Source organism: Ceratotherium simum, chromosome 25, assembly GCF_057802395.1.
Source record: "Ceratotherium simum simum isolate JZ-2026a chromosome 25, ASM5780239v1, whole genome shotgun sequence".
In the NCBI taxonomy this organism is placed as follows: domain Eukaryota; kingdom Metazoa; phylum Chordata; class Mammalia; order Perissodactyla; family Rhinocerotidae; genus Ceratotherium; species Ceratotherium simum.
Window position 1 is genome coordinate 33109453 of NC_141924.1, and position 15799 is coordinate 33125251.

The following is a 15799-nucleotide window of genomic DNA, read 5'->3' on the forward strand; positions in this document are numbered from 1 at the left end:
TTTGAGTTAAACTTGATTCAGTCTAGCACAGCATACAAGCTCAAACCTATTGTTAGAATGAGCAAAATAATGAAATTTAAGGAAGATTTTTGCATTTAATCAAGACTGCAATAGAGATCTGGGTTACAATCTCAGCTTCATAATTATTAGGAAATTACTTAGCTTCTCTGAACTTGTTTTCACTTCTGAAAAATGAGAATAAAATTTACCATTAGGCCAAGTACCTTGAGTTGCTGGGAATGCAAATGTGAACAAGAGAGTGAAGGAAGTAAGGGTAGAAAAGACCAATACAGAGAAAACAAAACTAGTAAGTGAATAAATAGAAAATAATAGTTACAATGAATAAAAAAAGAAGAAAAATAAGGTGCTGCAGTAACAAGAACAGATTCCTAACACGAAAATACAGTTTTAAGCATAGAATATGATGCAATATGTGCTCAAAAAACATTAGATTTCATCTCTACCTTCCCCTGCTAAATTATGAATTAAAAACACTGAATATGAAGAATATTTAATTCAAATTCTTGAGCAAACAAAATTATATAATTAGAATATGATAATATTTATTTATTTTTTATGGTAGTTCTATTTTTAATTTTTTGTTTATGGCAGTAACATTGGTTTATAACATTGTATAAATTTCAGGTGTACATCATTATAACTCCATTTCTGCGTGGATTACATCATGTTCTCATGTTCACCACCGAAATACTAATCACAATCCATTATCACACATGTGACTAATTATCCCTTTTGCCCTCCTCCCTCCCCCCCTTGCCCTCTGCTAACGACCAATCCAATCTCTGTCTCCATGTGTTTATTTGTTACCATCTACTACTTAATGAGTGAGATCATACGGTATTTGACCTTCTCCCTCTGACTTACTTCACTTTGCATAACACCCTCAATGTCCATCCATGTTGTCACAAATGGCTGGATTTCATCGTTTCTTATGGCTGAGTAGTATTCCATTGTGTATATATACCACATCCCACATCCTCTTTATCCATTCATCCCTTGATGGGCACTGAGGTTGCTTCCAAGTCAGCTATTGTGAATAATGCTGCAATGAACACAGGGGTGCATGTATCTTTATGAATCGGTGTTTTCAAGTTCTTTAGATAAATACCCAGCAGTGGAATCGCTGGATCATATGGGAGTTCTATCCTTAATTTTTTCAGGAATCTCCATACTGTTTTCCATAGTGGCTGCACCAGTTTGCACTCCCACCAGCACTGTCTGAGAGTTCCCTTCTCTCCACATCCTCTCCAACACTTCTTGTTTCCTGTCTTGTTAATTATAGCCATTCTGACGGGCGTGAGGTGATATCTCATTGTAGTTTTGATTTGCATTTCCCTGATAGTTAATGATGTTGAACATCTTTTCATGTGTCTGTTGGCCATCTGTATATCTTCTTTGGAGAAATGTCTGTTCAGGTCTTTTGCCCATTTTTTAATCAGGTTGTTAGTTTTTTTGTTGTTGAGATGCTTGAGTTCTTTATATATTTTGGAGATTAAGCCCTTATCTGATGTATGGTTTGCAAATATCTTCTCCCAATTGTTAGGTTGTCTTTTCGTTTTGTTGATGGTTTCTTTTGCTGTGCAGAAGCTTTTTAGTTTGATGTAGTCCCATTTGTTTATTTTTTCTATAGTTTCTCTTGCCTGGTCAGACATGGTGCTTGAAAATATGTTGCTAAGACCAATGTCCAAGAGCGTGTTTCCTATGTTTTCTTCTAGAAGTTTCATAGTTTCAGGTCTTACATTCAAGTCTTTAATCCATTTGGAGTTAATTTTTGTGTATGGTGTAAGGTAATGGTCTACTTTCATTTTTTTGCATTTGGCTATCCCGTTTTCCCAACACATTTGTTGAAGAGACTTTCTTTTCTCCATTGTATGTTTTTGGCTCCTTTGTCGAAGATTAGCTGTCCACAGATGTGTGGGTTTATTTCTGGGCTTTCAATTCTATTCCATTGATCTGTTTGTCTGTTTTTGTGCCAGTACCATGCTGTTTTGGTTACTATAGCTTTGCAGTATATCTTGAAATCAGGGAGTGTGATACCTCCAGCTTTGTTCTTTTTTCTCAGGATTCCTTTACCTATTCGAGGTCTTTTGTTGTTCCATATAAATTTTAGGATTCTTTGTTCTATTTCTGTGAAAAATGTTGTTGGAACTTTGATAGGGATTGCGTTGAATCTATAGATTGCTTTAGGAAGTATGGACATCTTAACTATGTTAATTCTTCCAATCCAAGAGCACGGAATATCTTTCCATTTGTGTCTTCTCCAATTTCTTTCAGCAATGTTTTATAATTTTTGGTGTACAGATCTTTCACCTCTTTGGTTAAATCTATTCCTAGGTATTTTATTCATTTTGTTGCAATTGTAAATGGGACTGTATTCTTAATTTCTCTTTCTGCTACTTCGTTGTTAGTGTATAGAAATGCAACTGATTTTTGTATGTTGATTTTGTATCCTGCAACTTTACCGTAGAATATGATAATATTTAATATACATAGCAAGACCGAAGAACAAGCACTTTACAAATACTGGTGCCCTGCATGCCTGAGGCGGCAGTACAGCAGTTAAGAACATGGCCTCTAGCCAGGAAGATCCGTGTTCAAACACACTCTTTAAGCTTGAGTAGAGTATTTAACCTCTCCAAGCCTCAGTTTGTTAACTTCACTGGAAAATGAGGACATTATTAGCACCTATTTCATTGTATTGTTATGAAGAGCAAATGAAATAATGACAAAGCTGTAGTAATCAAAATAGTATAGTACTGGCATAAAAACAAACACATAGAACAATGGAACAGAAGACAGAGCCTAGAAACAAACAAAGGAACCAAGAATATACAACAGGGAAAGGATAGTCTCTTTAATAAATGGTGTTGGGAAAACTGAAGAGCCATATGCAAAAGAATGAAATTGGACCCTATCTTACACTACTCACAAAAATCAACTCAAAATGGATTAAAGACTTGAATGTAAGACCTGAAACCATAAAACTCCTAGAAGAAAACATAGGCAGTAAGCTCCTTGACATCAGTCTTGACTACACCAAACTAAAAAGTTTCTGCACAGCAAAAGAAATCCAACAAAATGAAAAGACAACTTATGGAAAGGGAAAAAGCATTTGCAAAAATATACTTGTTAAGGGATTAATATCCAAAATATATAAAGAACTCATACAGCTTAATAGCAAAAAAACAATCTTATTAAAAAGTCGGTAGAGGAACTTCTTCCAAAGAAGACACACAGGCCAACAGGTACATGAAAAGGTGCTCAACATCATGAGCAACTAATCATCAGAAAAATGCAAATCAAAACCACAATGAGATGTCACCTCACACCTGTTAGAATGGCTGTCTTCAAAAAGACAAGAGATGACAGGTCTTGGCAAGGATGTGGAGAAAAGGGAACCCTTGTGCACTGCTGGTGGGAATGTAAGTTGGTAGACCGACTATGGAAAATAGTACAGAGGTTTCTCAAAAAATTAAAAACAGAACTACCATATTATCCAGCAACTCCACTTCCGTGTATACAGCCGAGGAAACAACATCACTATCCGGAAGAGATATCTGCACCTCCATATTTATTGCAGCATTATTTACACTAGCCAAGCCATGGAAACAACCTAAGTGTCCACCAGAGGAGAAACAAATAAAGAAAACGTGGTATATATACACAATGGAATGCTAGTCATAAAAAAGGAAATCTTGCCATTTTCCACAACATGGGTGGACCTTGAGGGCATTACGCTAAGTGAAATAAGTCAACAGAGAAAGAAAATACTGTATGATCTCACTTATATGTGTAATCTAAAAAAACCAAGCTCACAGAAACAAAGAACTTATTGGTCAAAAGGCACAAACTTCCATAGGCCAGCCCAGTTGCATAGTGATTAAGTTCTCACACTCCACTTCGGCAGCCCAGGGTTCCTGGGTTTGGACCTACACACCACTCATCAAGCCATGTTGTGGCGGCGTCCCACATACAAAATAGAGAAAGATTGTCACAGATGTTTGCTCAGGGACAATCTTCCTCAAGCAAAAAGAGGAACAATGGCAACAGATGTTAGCTCAGGACCAATCTTCCTCACCAAAAAGAATAAAAAAAAAAACAAACGGAAAAACGGTACAAACTTCCAATCATATGATTAAGTTCTGGGGATATAATTACACCATGCTTAAAAAAAACGATAATGAACAGTACTGGGCATATTATCTTTCAGTAATGATTAGACAAAATTATCATTCCTACAAATCTGATGAATGTCTTTAAATATATCTCACAACATCAGTACCTGTTTTTATTTTCTATTGAGCTATTCCTACTGAGCTGTTACCCAAACATGTGGTTTGGAAAAACATCTAGTATTTATTTTCAAATATTTTCAAAAGGAAAATTTATTATCAATTATAGTAAAAAAAAAAAAAAAAAAAAAAAAAGATAAAGATGAGAGGCACTGGTCCAAACAGTTGAAAATGTCATTTAGATTTCAAGTCTACAGCTTAAGTTACCTAGCGGCGTATCATACTCCAGAATGAGAGCAGTGGGATAAGCAAAACTTGCACAAATAAGAGCTGTAAACACCTGAGAAGGCGCTTTCATAGAAGAGCACCCTCGGTAACCAAGCAAGTGACAGCTGCAGGACTGGTGGGTACTGAAGCCCCTTCTCTCTCCACCCCCAGCAGTGGCCCCGACAAGTTCTAACCTCTCCTCTCTAGAGCCTTCACTCTAGACACACAGCTCCTCAACCTTCAAGTCCTTCCACCCGCGACGGTGATGGTGCTACAGGCAAGGCGGGCGGGGTCGGAGGATGCACTGCCCTCCTCTCAATTCCTCACTTGCCCCCAAACTATGATCTCGGCCGCGCGGCCCCCACTCCACTGTACAGAGACAGGTTCTGATACCAAAGAAGGGTAAAACTTTTCTGTCTTCTTACAGAGGACACCCCCCGGGGCGTCGCTTGCAAAGGCCCAAGCAGAAGGCGGGGTCTTCCCACCTCTCCATTCTCGGGCCAGGCCCTTCCGCCCCGATGGCGGGAGCGTCTCCAAATCAGGACCGCTCCCCTCAACTCCTCCCCCGCCGCTGACCGACAGCTCGACCTCACCTGGGAGCGGTTCCACGAGAGGACGGCTCAGGGAAACCTCAGGAAGAGCGGTCCAGAGAACGACGCCACCGCAGGCACACTCATGGTCCACCTCACTCACAGCAGACGCGCCTCAGCCACCGCGCCTCCCGCCGCCGGCTCGTTCCCCCGCCACCCCGGTACGGTCGCAGCCTCTCGCATTGCACGCCGGGAACGGCCTACCTCCACTTCTCATTGACTTCAGTTCCCAGGATGCACAAGCCTCCAAGCAGAACTGCACTCTGGGATTTGGAGTCCTCATCCCCAAGACTTCTCCTTGTCGTTTTCACAGAGTCCGGGAACCCCGCTGGGGAATCTAAACGTAAAGCATCACCCATAGTCGTGAAATGTAGGCTCCCCTGGCATCCGGGGGCCTTGTTCCAGCCTTGGCTGGGTGGGGAATGGTGTCGCCTAGCAGCCGCCGCCGCTATTCCTTGCTCAGGACCAGTTGGCGGGAGCCAGTGTCGGGCTGGAACTGCGCTGGGGAGCGGTCAGGCGTGGCGGCGGGGCCGGGCTTGGTGGGTGCGGTAGATGAAGGGCCGCCTCTGGTTGCCAGGTTTGGCTTAGGTGCCTGGATCCTAGTGAGCATGAGCAGCGGCTGTCTTCTTACGCAGGTTCTTTAAGCCTCAGGGCCCATCTGCAACAAAGCCCCGCTTCCCCGCCTCTTAGCCTTTTTGGTCAGCAATCCATCTGCCTTCTCCTCGCTTCAGCCCTGGTTTCCCCGGCCCAATTGCACTCATTTCAATCGTTTATTTCCTCACTTTTTTACGCCCAGTTCCTGCTTCTCCGAATCAGGGGTCAGTTTCAGCCTGCCGAGCACCTCCGCGGTTGGCACCATTAGATGTTCGCGTGCCTTGGTGGTAAGGGGGCATGGAGGAGGGGACTCAGAATCTTAGTTCTGACCAAGATTGGTTTTAGCAAAGAAGCTGTCGTAGTTTACTTAGCCGATACAATATCTGATGGTTTGTGCCAACTGCTATACTTGTGATCAAGGTTATTTTACCCACTTATCTGTTATACAGTTAAGGAGGCATAACTCTTTGCTGACACCATAGAGGGTTAGAACAATGTAATGTGTAAAAACTGTAAATTGCTGTGAAAACATTAATGCTGTTTACCTTGAAAATGCTAATACCCACCTATCTTGTTACCGCAGGTAAAGCACAGTGAAAGAATTCAAGATGCCACCTAATATAAACTGGAAAGAAATAATAAAAGTTGATCCAGATGACCTGCCTCGTCAAGAAGAATTGGCAGATAATTTATTGATTTCCTTATCCAAGGTGCTTAATTGATAAGTAATATGTAGATATATACATACAACTATGATTCATCCAAGTTGTCCCTTTAATCACTGAGTGGTACAACTGGAAGAGTTCTTCTATTTTGCTTAAGTGTTATAAATATATAATAGTTGTTTTTCTGTTTACTTAGGTGGAAGTAAATGAGCTAAAAAAAGAAAGTCAAGAAAATGTGATACACCTTTTCAGAATTACTCAGTCACTAATGAAGGTTTGTATGCAGTAGGTTTTAATAACAGCTTTGACTATTAGAGAAGGTTTAAGAATCTGTTCTTAAGTAAGTTAATCTCTATAAAAGTACTTTGTAATATCTAAATCACCCCTAAAAAATGAGGTATTTTCAAATGTGGATTGAGAATTTTAGTGTGCAAAACATGGCTAGTTTCTGCTCTAAAGTTCCTAAAAGAATATGTGAGGGAAACAGATGGATATGTTTAAAAATAACATAAGGAGGTCCTATGTTAATTAAGTTAACATAATCCTGAGGTAGAAGTGAAAAATGCAGACGATTACTATAGGGATTTATTAGGAGGGGAAGAGATTTAGATGTGAGAAGACCTCATAAAGGTTAAAGACTGATGGGTAGTTTTAGGTAAGTGGAAAGCAGTGGTAAAATGTTAAGGAGATTCTAGAGCTGGAGGTTACCATAAATAAAAACTGGAAATAGAAAATGTGTATTCTTTACATTTGAGGAGACAAATGCAGAAAGTTTGTAGCAGGTTGTAGAGGAAACAAATGTTGGGTGAAGTTTGAGATAGGCTGTCAAAGGCCTTAAAGGTATATTTTACGCTGTCAGCAATGAGGAGCCATTACAAGTTTTTGAGCCACGCTTGATAGATACAAAAATATGCCTTGGGAAGGGTAAACTAGGTATGGTAAACTAAACTATGGAAGGTAAACTAGGCTAAATAGGACAAATTGAAGGAAATTAAAGCTGTTTAGCCATAATGTTATAAAGGAGGTTAGACAAAAAATTATGGACTAGAATAATCACAATTAGAATAGAAAAAAAGGGATAGTGGAAAACATTACAAAGAGAAAAGTGGCAATACTGGATATAAGACTTGAGGGAAAAAGAAGAATCAAAGATGTTTCAAACTGTTAGGAATCTAAAAATTATAGCCTTAAGTAAGAAAATCATCTATTCATTCAACAGATATTTACTGAATGTCTGTGTATGCCCGGCATTCTGAGCACTAAGTTTTGGGATAGCAAATAAAATCCTGTTTTGGGTGCTTACATTCTAGTGTAAAGGCGTATTGAAATAAATTTTGTGTGTTTAATGTTTAGATGAAAGCTCAAGAAGTAGAGCTAGCTTTGGAAGAGGTTGAAAAAGCTGGAGAAGAGCAAGCAAAATTTGGTAAGTGCTATGGAAAGTTAATTATGATGCTAAATAGTGGATTCCATTTGTTCTCTAAGCAATAGAGAATTAGCTTTTCTATGCAGAAATGGAAGTACAATGATGTACACCTGAAATTTTTACAATGTTATAAACCAATGTTACTGCAATAAACAAAAAATTAAAAAAAAAAAAAAGAAAAAAAAAAGAATTAGCTTTAATATATTCTATAAAATGTGTAGACTCAATTTATTTTGAAGGATATTCTAGAACTCCTATTTCATAGTTCAGGTATAAGATAGTTATTTTCTCTTATATTACCTTATTATTACAATCATGATGGAATCTTTAAAAAGAATTTATTTTATGATTTTATTGGAATTTATTTAGAAGTTTGTCTTGAGATAAATTGACCAATTGAAACATTTGTCTTTTTTTAATAGAAAATCAATTAAAAACTAAAGTAATGAAACTGGAAAATGAACTAGAGGTATGTCCTTTTGTATTCCCTAGGGTGTAGTTGTTAATTTTATTATTTTGAATTATTATTTTCAAATTTTTCTATTATTATTGGCTGGAAAAATCACAAGAATGATATTGTGTTCATAATTATTTGTTTGTTCAGTATATATTTTACCTGTCTGTTATGTACCTTAAATTCTACTAAGGATTGAGCATCCAATTGTGAACAAAATAAAAACATTCAATAACCTCATGGAGCTTACAGTCTAGAGAGATATACGGAAGGATTACTAGTAACTGAGGTGGAATGAGGCATGTGGGAATTTGAGGAATGGTGACAGAAGGGTACGGGAGAAGTAGCAGCTTTTGAGAAAGCTAAGAGCCAAAATATAAATGTATTGTTAGGGAACTGAATACACTGAGATTCCTGAGAATGTGGGAAAGAATGTGATACAAATGTATAAAGAGGAACGACCTTCTTCCTTTATAATAAGAAGAGATGTGTATAGATGTGTATAGAACATTTATGTTTGTAGGTTTAGTGCCTGGAAGTTGAGAGGATGGGGAGAAGGTCATCTGCTAAAAGTAAGAGTGGGAGGGGCTGGCCCCGTGGCTTAGCGGTTAAGTGCGCGCGCTCCACTACTGGCGACCCGGGTTCGGATACCCGGTGCGCACCGACGCACCGCTTCTCTAGCCATGCTGAGGCCGCGCCCCACATACAGCAACTAGAAGGATATGCAACTATGACACACAACTATTTACTGGGGCTTTGGGGGAAAAAAAAGGAGGAGGATTGGCACTAGATGTTAGCTCAGAACTGGTCTTCCTCAGCAAAAAGAGGAGGGTTAGCAGGATGTGAGCTCAGGGCTGATCTTCCTCACACACACACAAAAAAAGTGAATTACCAAAGGAAAAAAAAAGTTAATTTAAGAGTGGGAGACGTGGGGTCAAATTTTAAGGAAGTCAGATAAAGCTTGAAATATAGTGGAGAATGAGCTGGAAATTACAAGGATCTGGAATCAGACAACTTGAGTTGAAATCCTGGTTCTTTTACTGTTGACTTTTGTGTTAACTCTGTGAACTTTGATGATTTATTTTTTATTCCATACTGTATATCCAGCTCCTAGGAAAATACCACCCACTCTCAATAAATACTTGTTAAGTGAATTATGAAGTCAGATCAATTCTATATTAGTGTTTAGCCAGGTAGCTGCTATAGAAATAGAAGGATACGGTAGTTTTGGGGATATTGGTAAGAAAGTGGTTGAAGTGATGATTTTGAAATCTTAGCCAAATAAGCAAGGAAGTCAAGATTGGGGTGGTAGGGAGAGGTTAGGGAGAAGAGGAGTCAAGGGATTAGGGGGTCTTGTAAGGTCAAAGGGCAGGTATACTAGGAGTAATTGAGAGAATGTTCCTGCTTGGACAAGGTCTTGGTGTGGGCATGGGAGTGGGAGACTGTAGTGAATTCAGGAAGCAAGTAAAAAAAAATGAAACCAGAATGAAAGTTACATAGATGTGGAAATTGCCTAGGGGGGATTTTGATGGAGGACTAATGAGCCATGTGCCGAAACTTCTCAATGAATTTTGTGAGGGAGTGGCGGGGAAGTTGGTAGTTTGTTGCTACCACCAGTTGGCAGGGATAGCTGGATATCATGGGAGATTCAAAGCAGCTGGAGTTTTTACAAGATGATGGAGGAATGATAGTCTGAAGGTTGCAGTTTGGGATACTTCAGCACCTTGTCTTGACCCTGAGGTATATGGGATGTGAAAGAATGAGCATCTCCCAGTTGAAAGTTTCAAAGGAATTAGTATACTAAAGGAGCCAAATTGCAGCTAAGGCAAGGAGATGGAATGGATGATTCAGTAAAAAAGCCGAGCATGTAAAATATTAATTTGTCTTGGAAGAGGATTTTCGAGAGCACAGTGGAAAGCTTTCTGAAGGAGGGAAAGAGTGAGAAAAATTTAGTTATAGAGGAATAACAGAGCTATGTGGTGCAGAGATGAATGTGAGACAGATGAGATGACCAAGGGGTTTGATGTTTTGGACCCTGACCCAAAATAACAGGAATATGAAGCAAAATGGATTTAGTCTGCTGCAAGATTTTAAAGATAATCTGAGTCTGGGCTCCACTAGTGTAGCACTAACCACTTGAGGTTATTTACATTTAAATTCGTTACAATTAAAATAAAAAATTCAGTTCTTTAGTTGCACTAGCCCACATTTTAAGCCACATGTAGATAGTGGCTACTGTACTGAACAGTGCAGAGAACATGTCCATTATCTTTGAAAGTCGTGTTGGATAGCACTGGTCTAAATAGTCTGTGGTATGAGGGAAAGAGCAGGTTAAGAGCACCAGTAGTCAGTGACTGGAGTGGAGGCTTTTGTGGTTTGTAGGCTGGTTTCAGAGCTCTGATAGTCTGGGGAAGCCTAGATAGTTCGCTGCCTTTGTTCTGTGCCTTTGCAGTTTAGTCTGGTGCCTGTGGCTCAGTGGCTATAACTGAGCCTGAGTGAATGACAGTCAATTCTTCTTAGCTCTAGGTGGCTCAGGAACGGCCTACAGGTTGTCAGCCTGTGAGCTAAAGCTTAAATAAGCTAAATTTTAAAAAAGTGGTCCTTAAGCTAACATGATTTTAAACATCTGGTGCTGATTATAATACGTATTTAAAGTCCAGATAATTATTTGTATGTTGTTGATTCATTTGAATCTCCAAGTATAATGGAATTAATTTATATTTTTGTTTTGTTACTTTAAGATGGCACAGAAGTCTGCAGGTGGGCGTGACACTCGGTTTTTACGTGATGAAATTCGCCAACTTGAAAAGCAATTGGAACAAAAAGATAGAGAATTGGAGGACATGGAAAAGGAGTTGGAGAAAGAGAAGAAAGTTAATGAACAAGTAAGGCTCATTTTTTCAGTAATCTTAACTGTTCAAGTTACCTAAAAATAACACCTGATTATGCTTTTTATAATTATTGGTAACAGTATCAATTTTTATGTTTGTATGTTGTATTTGAGAATTGATGTATACTTATCGCTAAGGTTGTATGTTACAGTTCATGTTGTCATCACATCTTTAAAATATAATGGATCACGTACTTCCACTGAATGTGACTTGGAGAGTAATTCTTTATATTCGGAGGTACATTTTTCTCAGGACTTAGACTTGTTTACATAAAGTTGATGATTTGGTCTGGAATGTTGGTATGAAGAAATTAATAGGCATTCAAAAACAATTGATTTTCTTATTTGCCATACTTTATTTTGGGGAAAAACAAAATTTGTGTTTATTTATATTAGTAGTGGACTTGAAAGTTAATCTTTCATGATGTATTCAATAATGATCAATCAGATTTCTTGTTTTCATGTGTACCTCACTTTCTGTAATGTATAGATTCTTAAAAAGTTGTGTTACTGCCAGCATTTTGTAAATCAAGGCATATTTTAAATCACGACATTTCATCTTTTATACAGCATTGTTTGTTATTACCTCTTATGTTATTCCTTGTTATTTATAAAATGATTTTTGCAATGTTCACTTAAATTTAGTTTGAGAAAAAAATTATTTTTTGCAGATAAATTTGTATTTCCTGTCAGAAAATTACACGTTTCCTGTTTTCCCTCAGCTGTCAGTAAACCTAATACAAATTTGATGCCTAAATGTGATAACTGTCCTATCCCTGATGCCCAAAGCTTTTTCTCTCTTTGTGTTCTTTAGAAGGTCAATGTTGTATTACATCCTGATAATCTTATTTTGTCCATTGTTCTCTTGGAAATGAAGGGTTATAAATTTTAAGTAAACAGCAGTGATTATCATGTGATGTTGCTATTTAAAGAGAATCTGTCATAAGTTGATTTATAAGGAAAAGCATCCCCATTCTTAATATATCTATTGTACTATATAATTTGGAAGACTAATGTAAAAGTGAGCTCTCTACACAATTTTTCCAGTGGAAAAAGTATGGATTGATGCCACCTAAAGGTTAGGAATAAGCTCTTAGAGGATTATCTGTTTAGTTGACTCACTAAAACATTATAGACCTATGGATTTCTTAATCATAAAGGATCCAGTCTATGATATACAGTAATAGAATTGCTTAGGGGGATGTCTGTCTATGTGGTTTTCTGGACTATTGTTCTATCTAGCTTCTATATTAGTCAACTTCTCATCGTTCATACCACACATCCTTAGCTAATCAGAACTACGTTGTCCATTCATATCTTAGACTACTATCTTTATTCATAGGCACACACAAAAAACTTGAATATGTGGCCGAAGTACCATTCCAACTGCTAGGTTCCTTGAGATGGAATATGAGTATGAGTTGCTTTGGCAATTTCTTCTTTGCCCTTAACCAGTCATTCATTCTTACTGAGTATTTACTGTATGCCAGAGACTGTGCTAGCAATATGGTGGGCAGCAATATTCTGCTTCTCAGTGATATTCACTGTCAATGATAAATGTAACTTAGAGATGATACGATACTCTGGGGATAGATAAGGCTATAAAAATACTCTGGGATACTCTGGGGAGGGATACCTAAATCAGTCTTCAGGTTCAGGAAGTGATCTGTAAACTGAAACCTGAAGTAGGAGTCAGCCTGGCAAAGAGAATGGGATGTATGTGGTGCTTAAGGAAAGGGCATTCTGGGTAGAAGGTACAGCATTTGCTAAGACCTAGAGGTAAGAGATAGCATGGTGTATTCAGGGAAGTACAGTTATTCATTTTGGCTGGAGTATAGATAAAAATATCTAATGTAAAGTCCCTACTCTGTGCCAGATACTTTATATGCATTAATTCGTTATTCCTCATTTGATACTTATCGTATGAGATAGGTGACATTTCCCCCATGCTACAGATGAAGAAACTGAGACACAGGAAGGGTAAGTAATTGCCCATGATTACACGACTAATAAGTGGTAAAGCCAGGATTTGACTCCAAACTTACTCAAGAGTTTGTGCTCTTAACCACTGTGCTATCGTGCCTTCCCAGTTTTAACATCCGTGATCCTCTGGAGAGATAAGCAAAGGCCAGTTCCTGAAGAATTTGGTACTTTTTCTAAAGGGAGCCAATGAAGAATTTTGAACACAGGGATATCATGATTAGATCTATTTATAAAGTTGACTCTGCTTTCTAGAGAGTGGATTGAAGGGAGCCAAGACTAGTAAAGAGATGTTTGTGCTAATTCAGGCAAGTGTGATGATGGACTAAAGTAATGACTGAGGGAGATTAGGGACATAGACACCTTTGGGAGATGTAGATGTAATTGGACATAATTGGTTGTCGATGAAGAGGGAGGAAAGGAGAGTCCAGCTAATTTTCTGGGTTGGGCCACTGGATAGGTAGATAGTGCCATTCACTTAGAAGAGACACAAGAGAAGTTTAGGAGGTTTGTGCTGCTTATTTCAGTTTTGTACATGTTGAGTCTGAGGTCCCTGTGGCATATTAAAAAAGGATATCTGTGGATATGGAATTCATGAGAGACGCTGGATAGATGATAAGGATTTGTGGGTCATCAGAATAGATATTGAAGTCATAGAAGTGATTGAAAGGCAAGTCTCTGTGATATAGAAATGTCTAATGAAATAAGAAGAGATGCTTCAAGGAACAGCCCAAGAAAGGACGTCTATCAAGAGTGTGATGTTTCAAAAACCAAGGGAAAAGATTATCAGTAGTATTAAATGCTTTAGTGTTAAGTTCTTAACATCCCTCTTCTTGTTAAAGTTTTCCGATTTAAAACACAATGGGACTGTTTCTTAACTCCCAGACAATAATAATAATAATAATAATATGTAAAATAAGATTTGTATATCACATTGCATTGTATTATGAACTTTCTTCAAACTTTTTATTTTGAAAACTTTTATATCTTCATAAAGATTGTAAGAAAAACAATAAACACCCATATACTCTTTATATAGGTTCACCAGTTGTTAACATTGTGCCACATTTCCTGTATCTTTCTGTCAGTATCTGTGTATACACAGACATATTTCTCTCTCTCTCTTTCTCTCTTTTTGCTGAGCCTTTTGAGAGTTGATTGCAGATATCATGATACTTCATACATAAATATTGCAGATACCATGATACTTCATACTTAAATATTTTAGCATGTTTCCCCTGAAAAAAGAAGTATTCTCCAACATAACCACTATATAATTAGCATACTCAGGAAATAAAATATTAATTCAATACTGTTATCTAATATCTGGTCCGTAATCAGATTTCCTCCATTGGTCCAATACTGTCTTTCATAGTCTCCTCACCCAATAGCCAGGGTTCTGTCAAGGATAGCATACTGCATTTGGTTATTTAGTATAGACTTTTAAATATATTTGCACACCATTGGGATTCTATCTTCTCCTTGAATAAGGAGGAAGAGGAGAAAAGTGAAAGATCATAAGAGGGATGGGGTTTGGACAGTAGGTGAAAAAAATCCATGGTAATGGGTTATAATATTTGCCTGTTTGGAGACACTAAAGAAAAGAGTCACAAATGAAAATATTTATATGTGGAAAAGAGAACACTTCATAATTTTTTGTTATTCCATGCCCTGAGCATTGTGCGAAGGACTTTATATACATCATACTTAATTCTTATGTCAAGATATGAGATGAAAAAGCTAATTTTAAGAGATGTTAGGTGACTATTCACACTTTACTAGAAATTGGTGGACAAGGAATCTAAACCTAGGCCAGTTTGATTTCAGATTGCTTCTTTTTAGCCATTATATTGTACTGCCTTATATTTCTAAGTAATTTAATGGTCACTCAGAGCAAAGAGTATTCTAGCTCTGGTGTAGAAGAAGTGCAAAATGATAAAGATCTTGGACAGCAAACTACTCATTATTAGATTTTGCGCTAGGGGCAGGTGGTAGTGTTTTTTGTTTTTATAATCTTTTAAACTCAACTTGTTTTATCTTTTCTATGGTTTGTTTTCAAAATTTTTATCTTATTATTTATGTCTTGGGTCGACATGTCCTTAGTGGTTAAAAATTCTTTACTTTATTGGAGAGGATTTAAAATTTTAAATTGATAAGCTGTAAACCTGGCATTATATTGAATTACTACTGAATTTTATCTCATTTATTTATTTTTTGTTATTTTAGTTGGCTCTTCGAAATGAGGAGGCAGAAAATGAAAACAGCAAATTAAGAAGAGAGGTTGGTAAAAAATTTTAGTAGTTGTGGTGGTATAACAAGGATACTCGTTAAAAAAGTTTTCATAAATTTATACTGTAACCAGAACTGGAATCTCATAAGTAACTGATGTTTTTAAACTGGCTGATTTTATGATATGACTTTGTCTCAAGGAAATAGAAGATAAATTGAAAGGTGAGCCATTAAGTACTGCATTCATCTCTTAGGTCTGTGTGGGTACATCTTGCTTTCTGTTTTATAAGCTATTCTTTGCTGGTTTGCTAATTGAATATGGAACTGGATTTCTGTCTTATTTCTCTTATTTTTTCCAGCATTCTTTTAAAATTTATGTTTCTCATGGAATCGTCTTAAGTTCTGATTATTATTTGGTACATCTGAGCCAAATAATGTTTGTATGTTGTTTATC

The 15799-nt window shown here is 37.5% G+C and overlaps 2 protein-coding genes across 8 annotated transcripts in view; one reads left to right on the top strand and one right to left on the bottom strand.

Moving 5' to 3' along the window:
* TMTC3 (transmembrane O-mannosyltransferase targeting cadherins 3) overlaps window positions 1-5270 on the bottom strand; it is a 62817-nt gene extending 57547 nt beyond the window's left edge. For both annotated transcript variants that reach the window (XM_087449128.1, XM_004417928.3), the window contains exon 1: window positions 5114-5270. The gene's annotated coding sequence lies outside the window, so the exon portion shown is untranslated. The remainder of the gene's footprint in view (window positions 1-5113) is intronic.
* A 230-nt stretch (window positions 5271-5500) lies between these two features.
* CEP290 (centrosomal protein 290) overlaps window positions 5501-15799 on the top strand; it is an 88222-nt gene continuing 77923 nt past the window's right edge. For 5 of the 6 annotated variants that reach the window (XM_087449122.1, XM_087449123.1, XM_087449124.1 and 2 more), the window contains exons 1-7: window positions 5503-5991; window positions 6288-6414; window positions 6566-6643; window positions 7723-7792; window positions 8215-8261; window positions 10988-11131; window positions 15343-15396. In XM_087449122.1, coding sequence (XP_087305248.1) covers window positions 6313-6414; window positions 6566-6643; window positions 7723-7792; window positions 8215-8261; window positions 10988-11131; window positions 15343-15396 — 495 coding nt within the window. In that variant the 5' untranslated portion in view covers window positions 5503-5991; window positions 6288-6312. Of the gene's footprint in view, window positions 5992-6287; window positions 6415-6565; window positions 6644-7722; window positions 7793-8214; window positions 8262-10987; window positions 11132-15342; window positions 15397-15799 lie in introns of all 6 variants that reach the window. The other variant, XM_087449126.1, reaches the window with a different exon arrangement.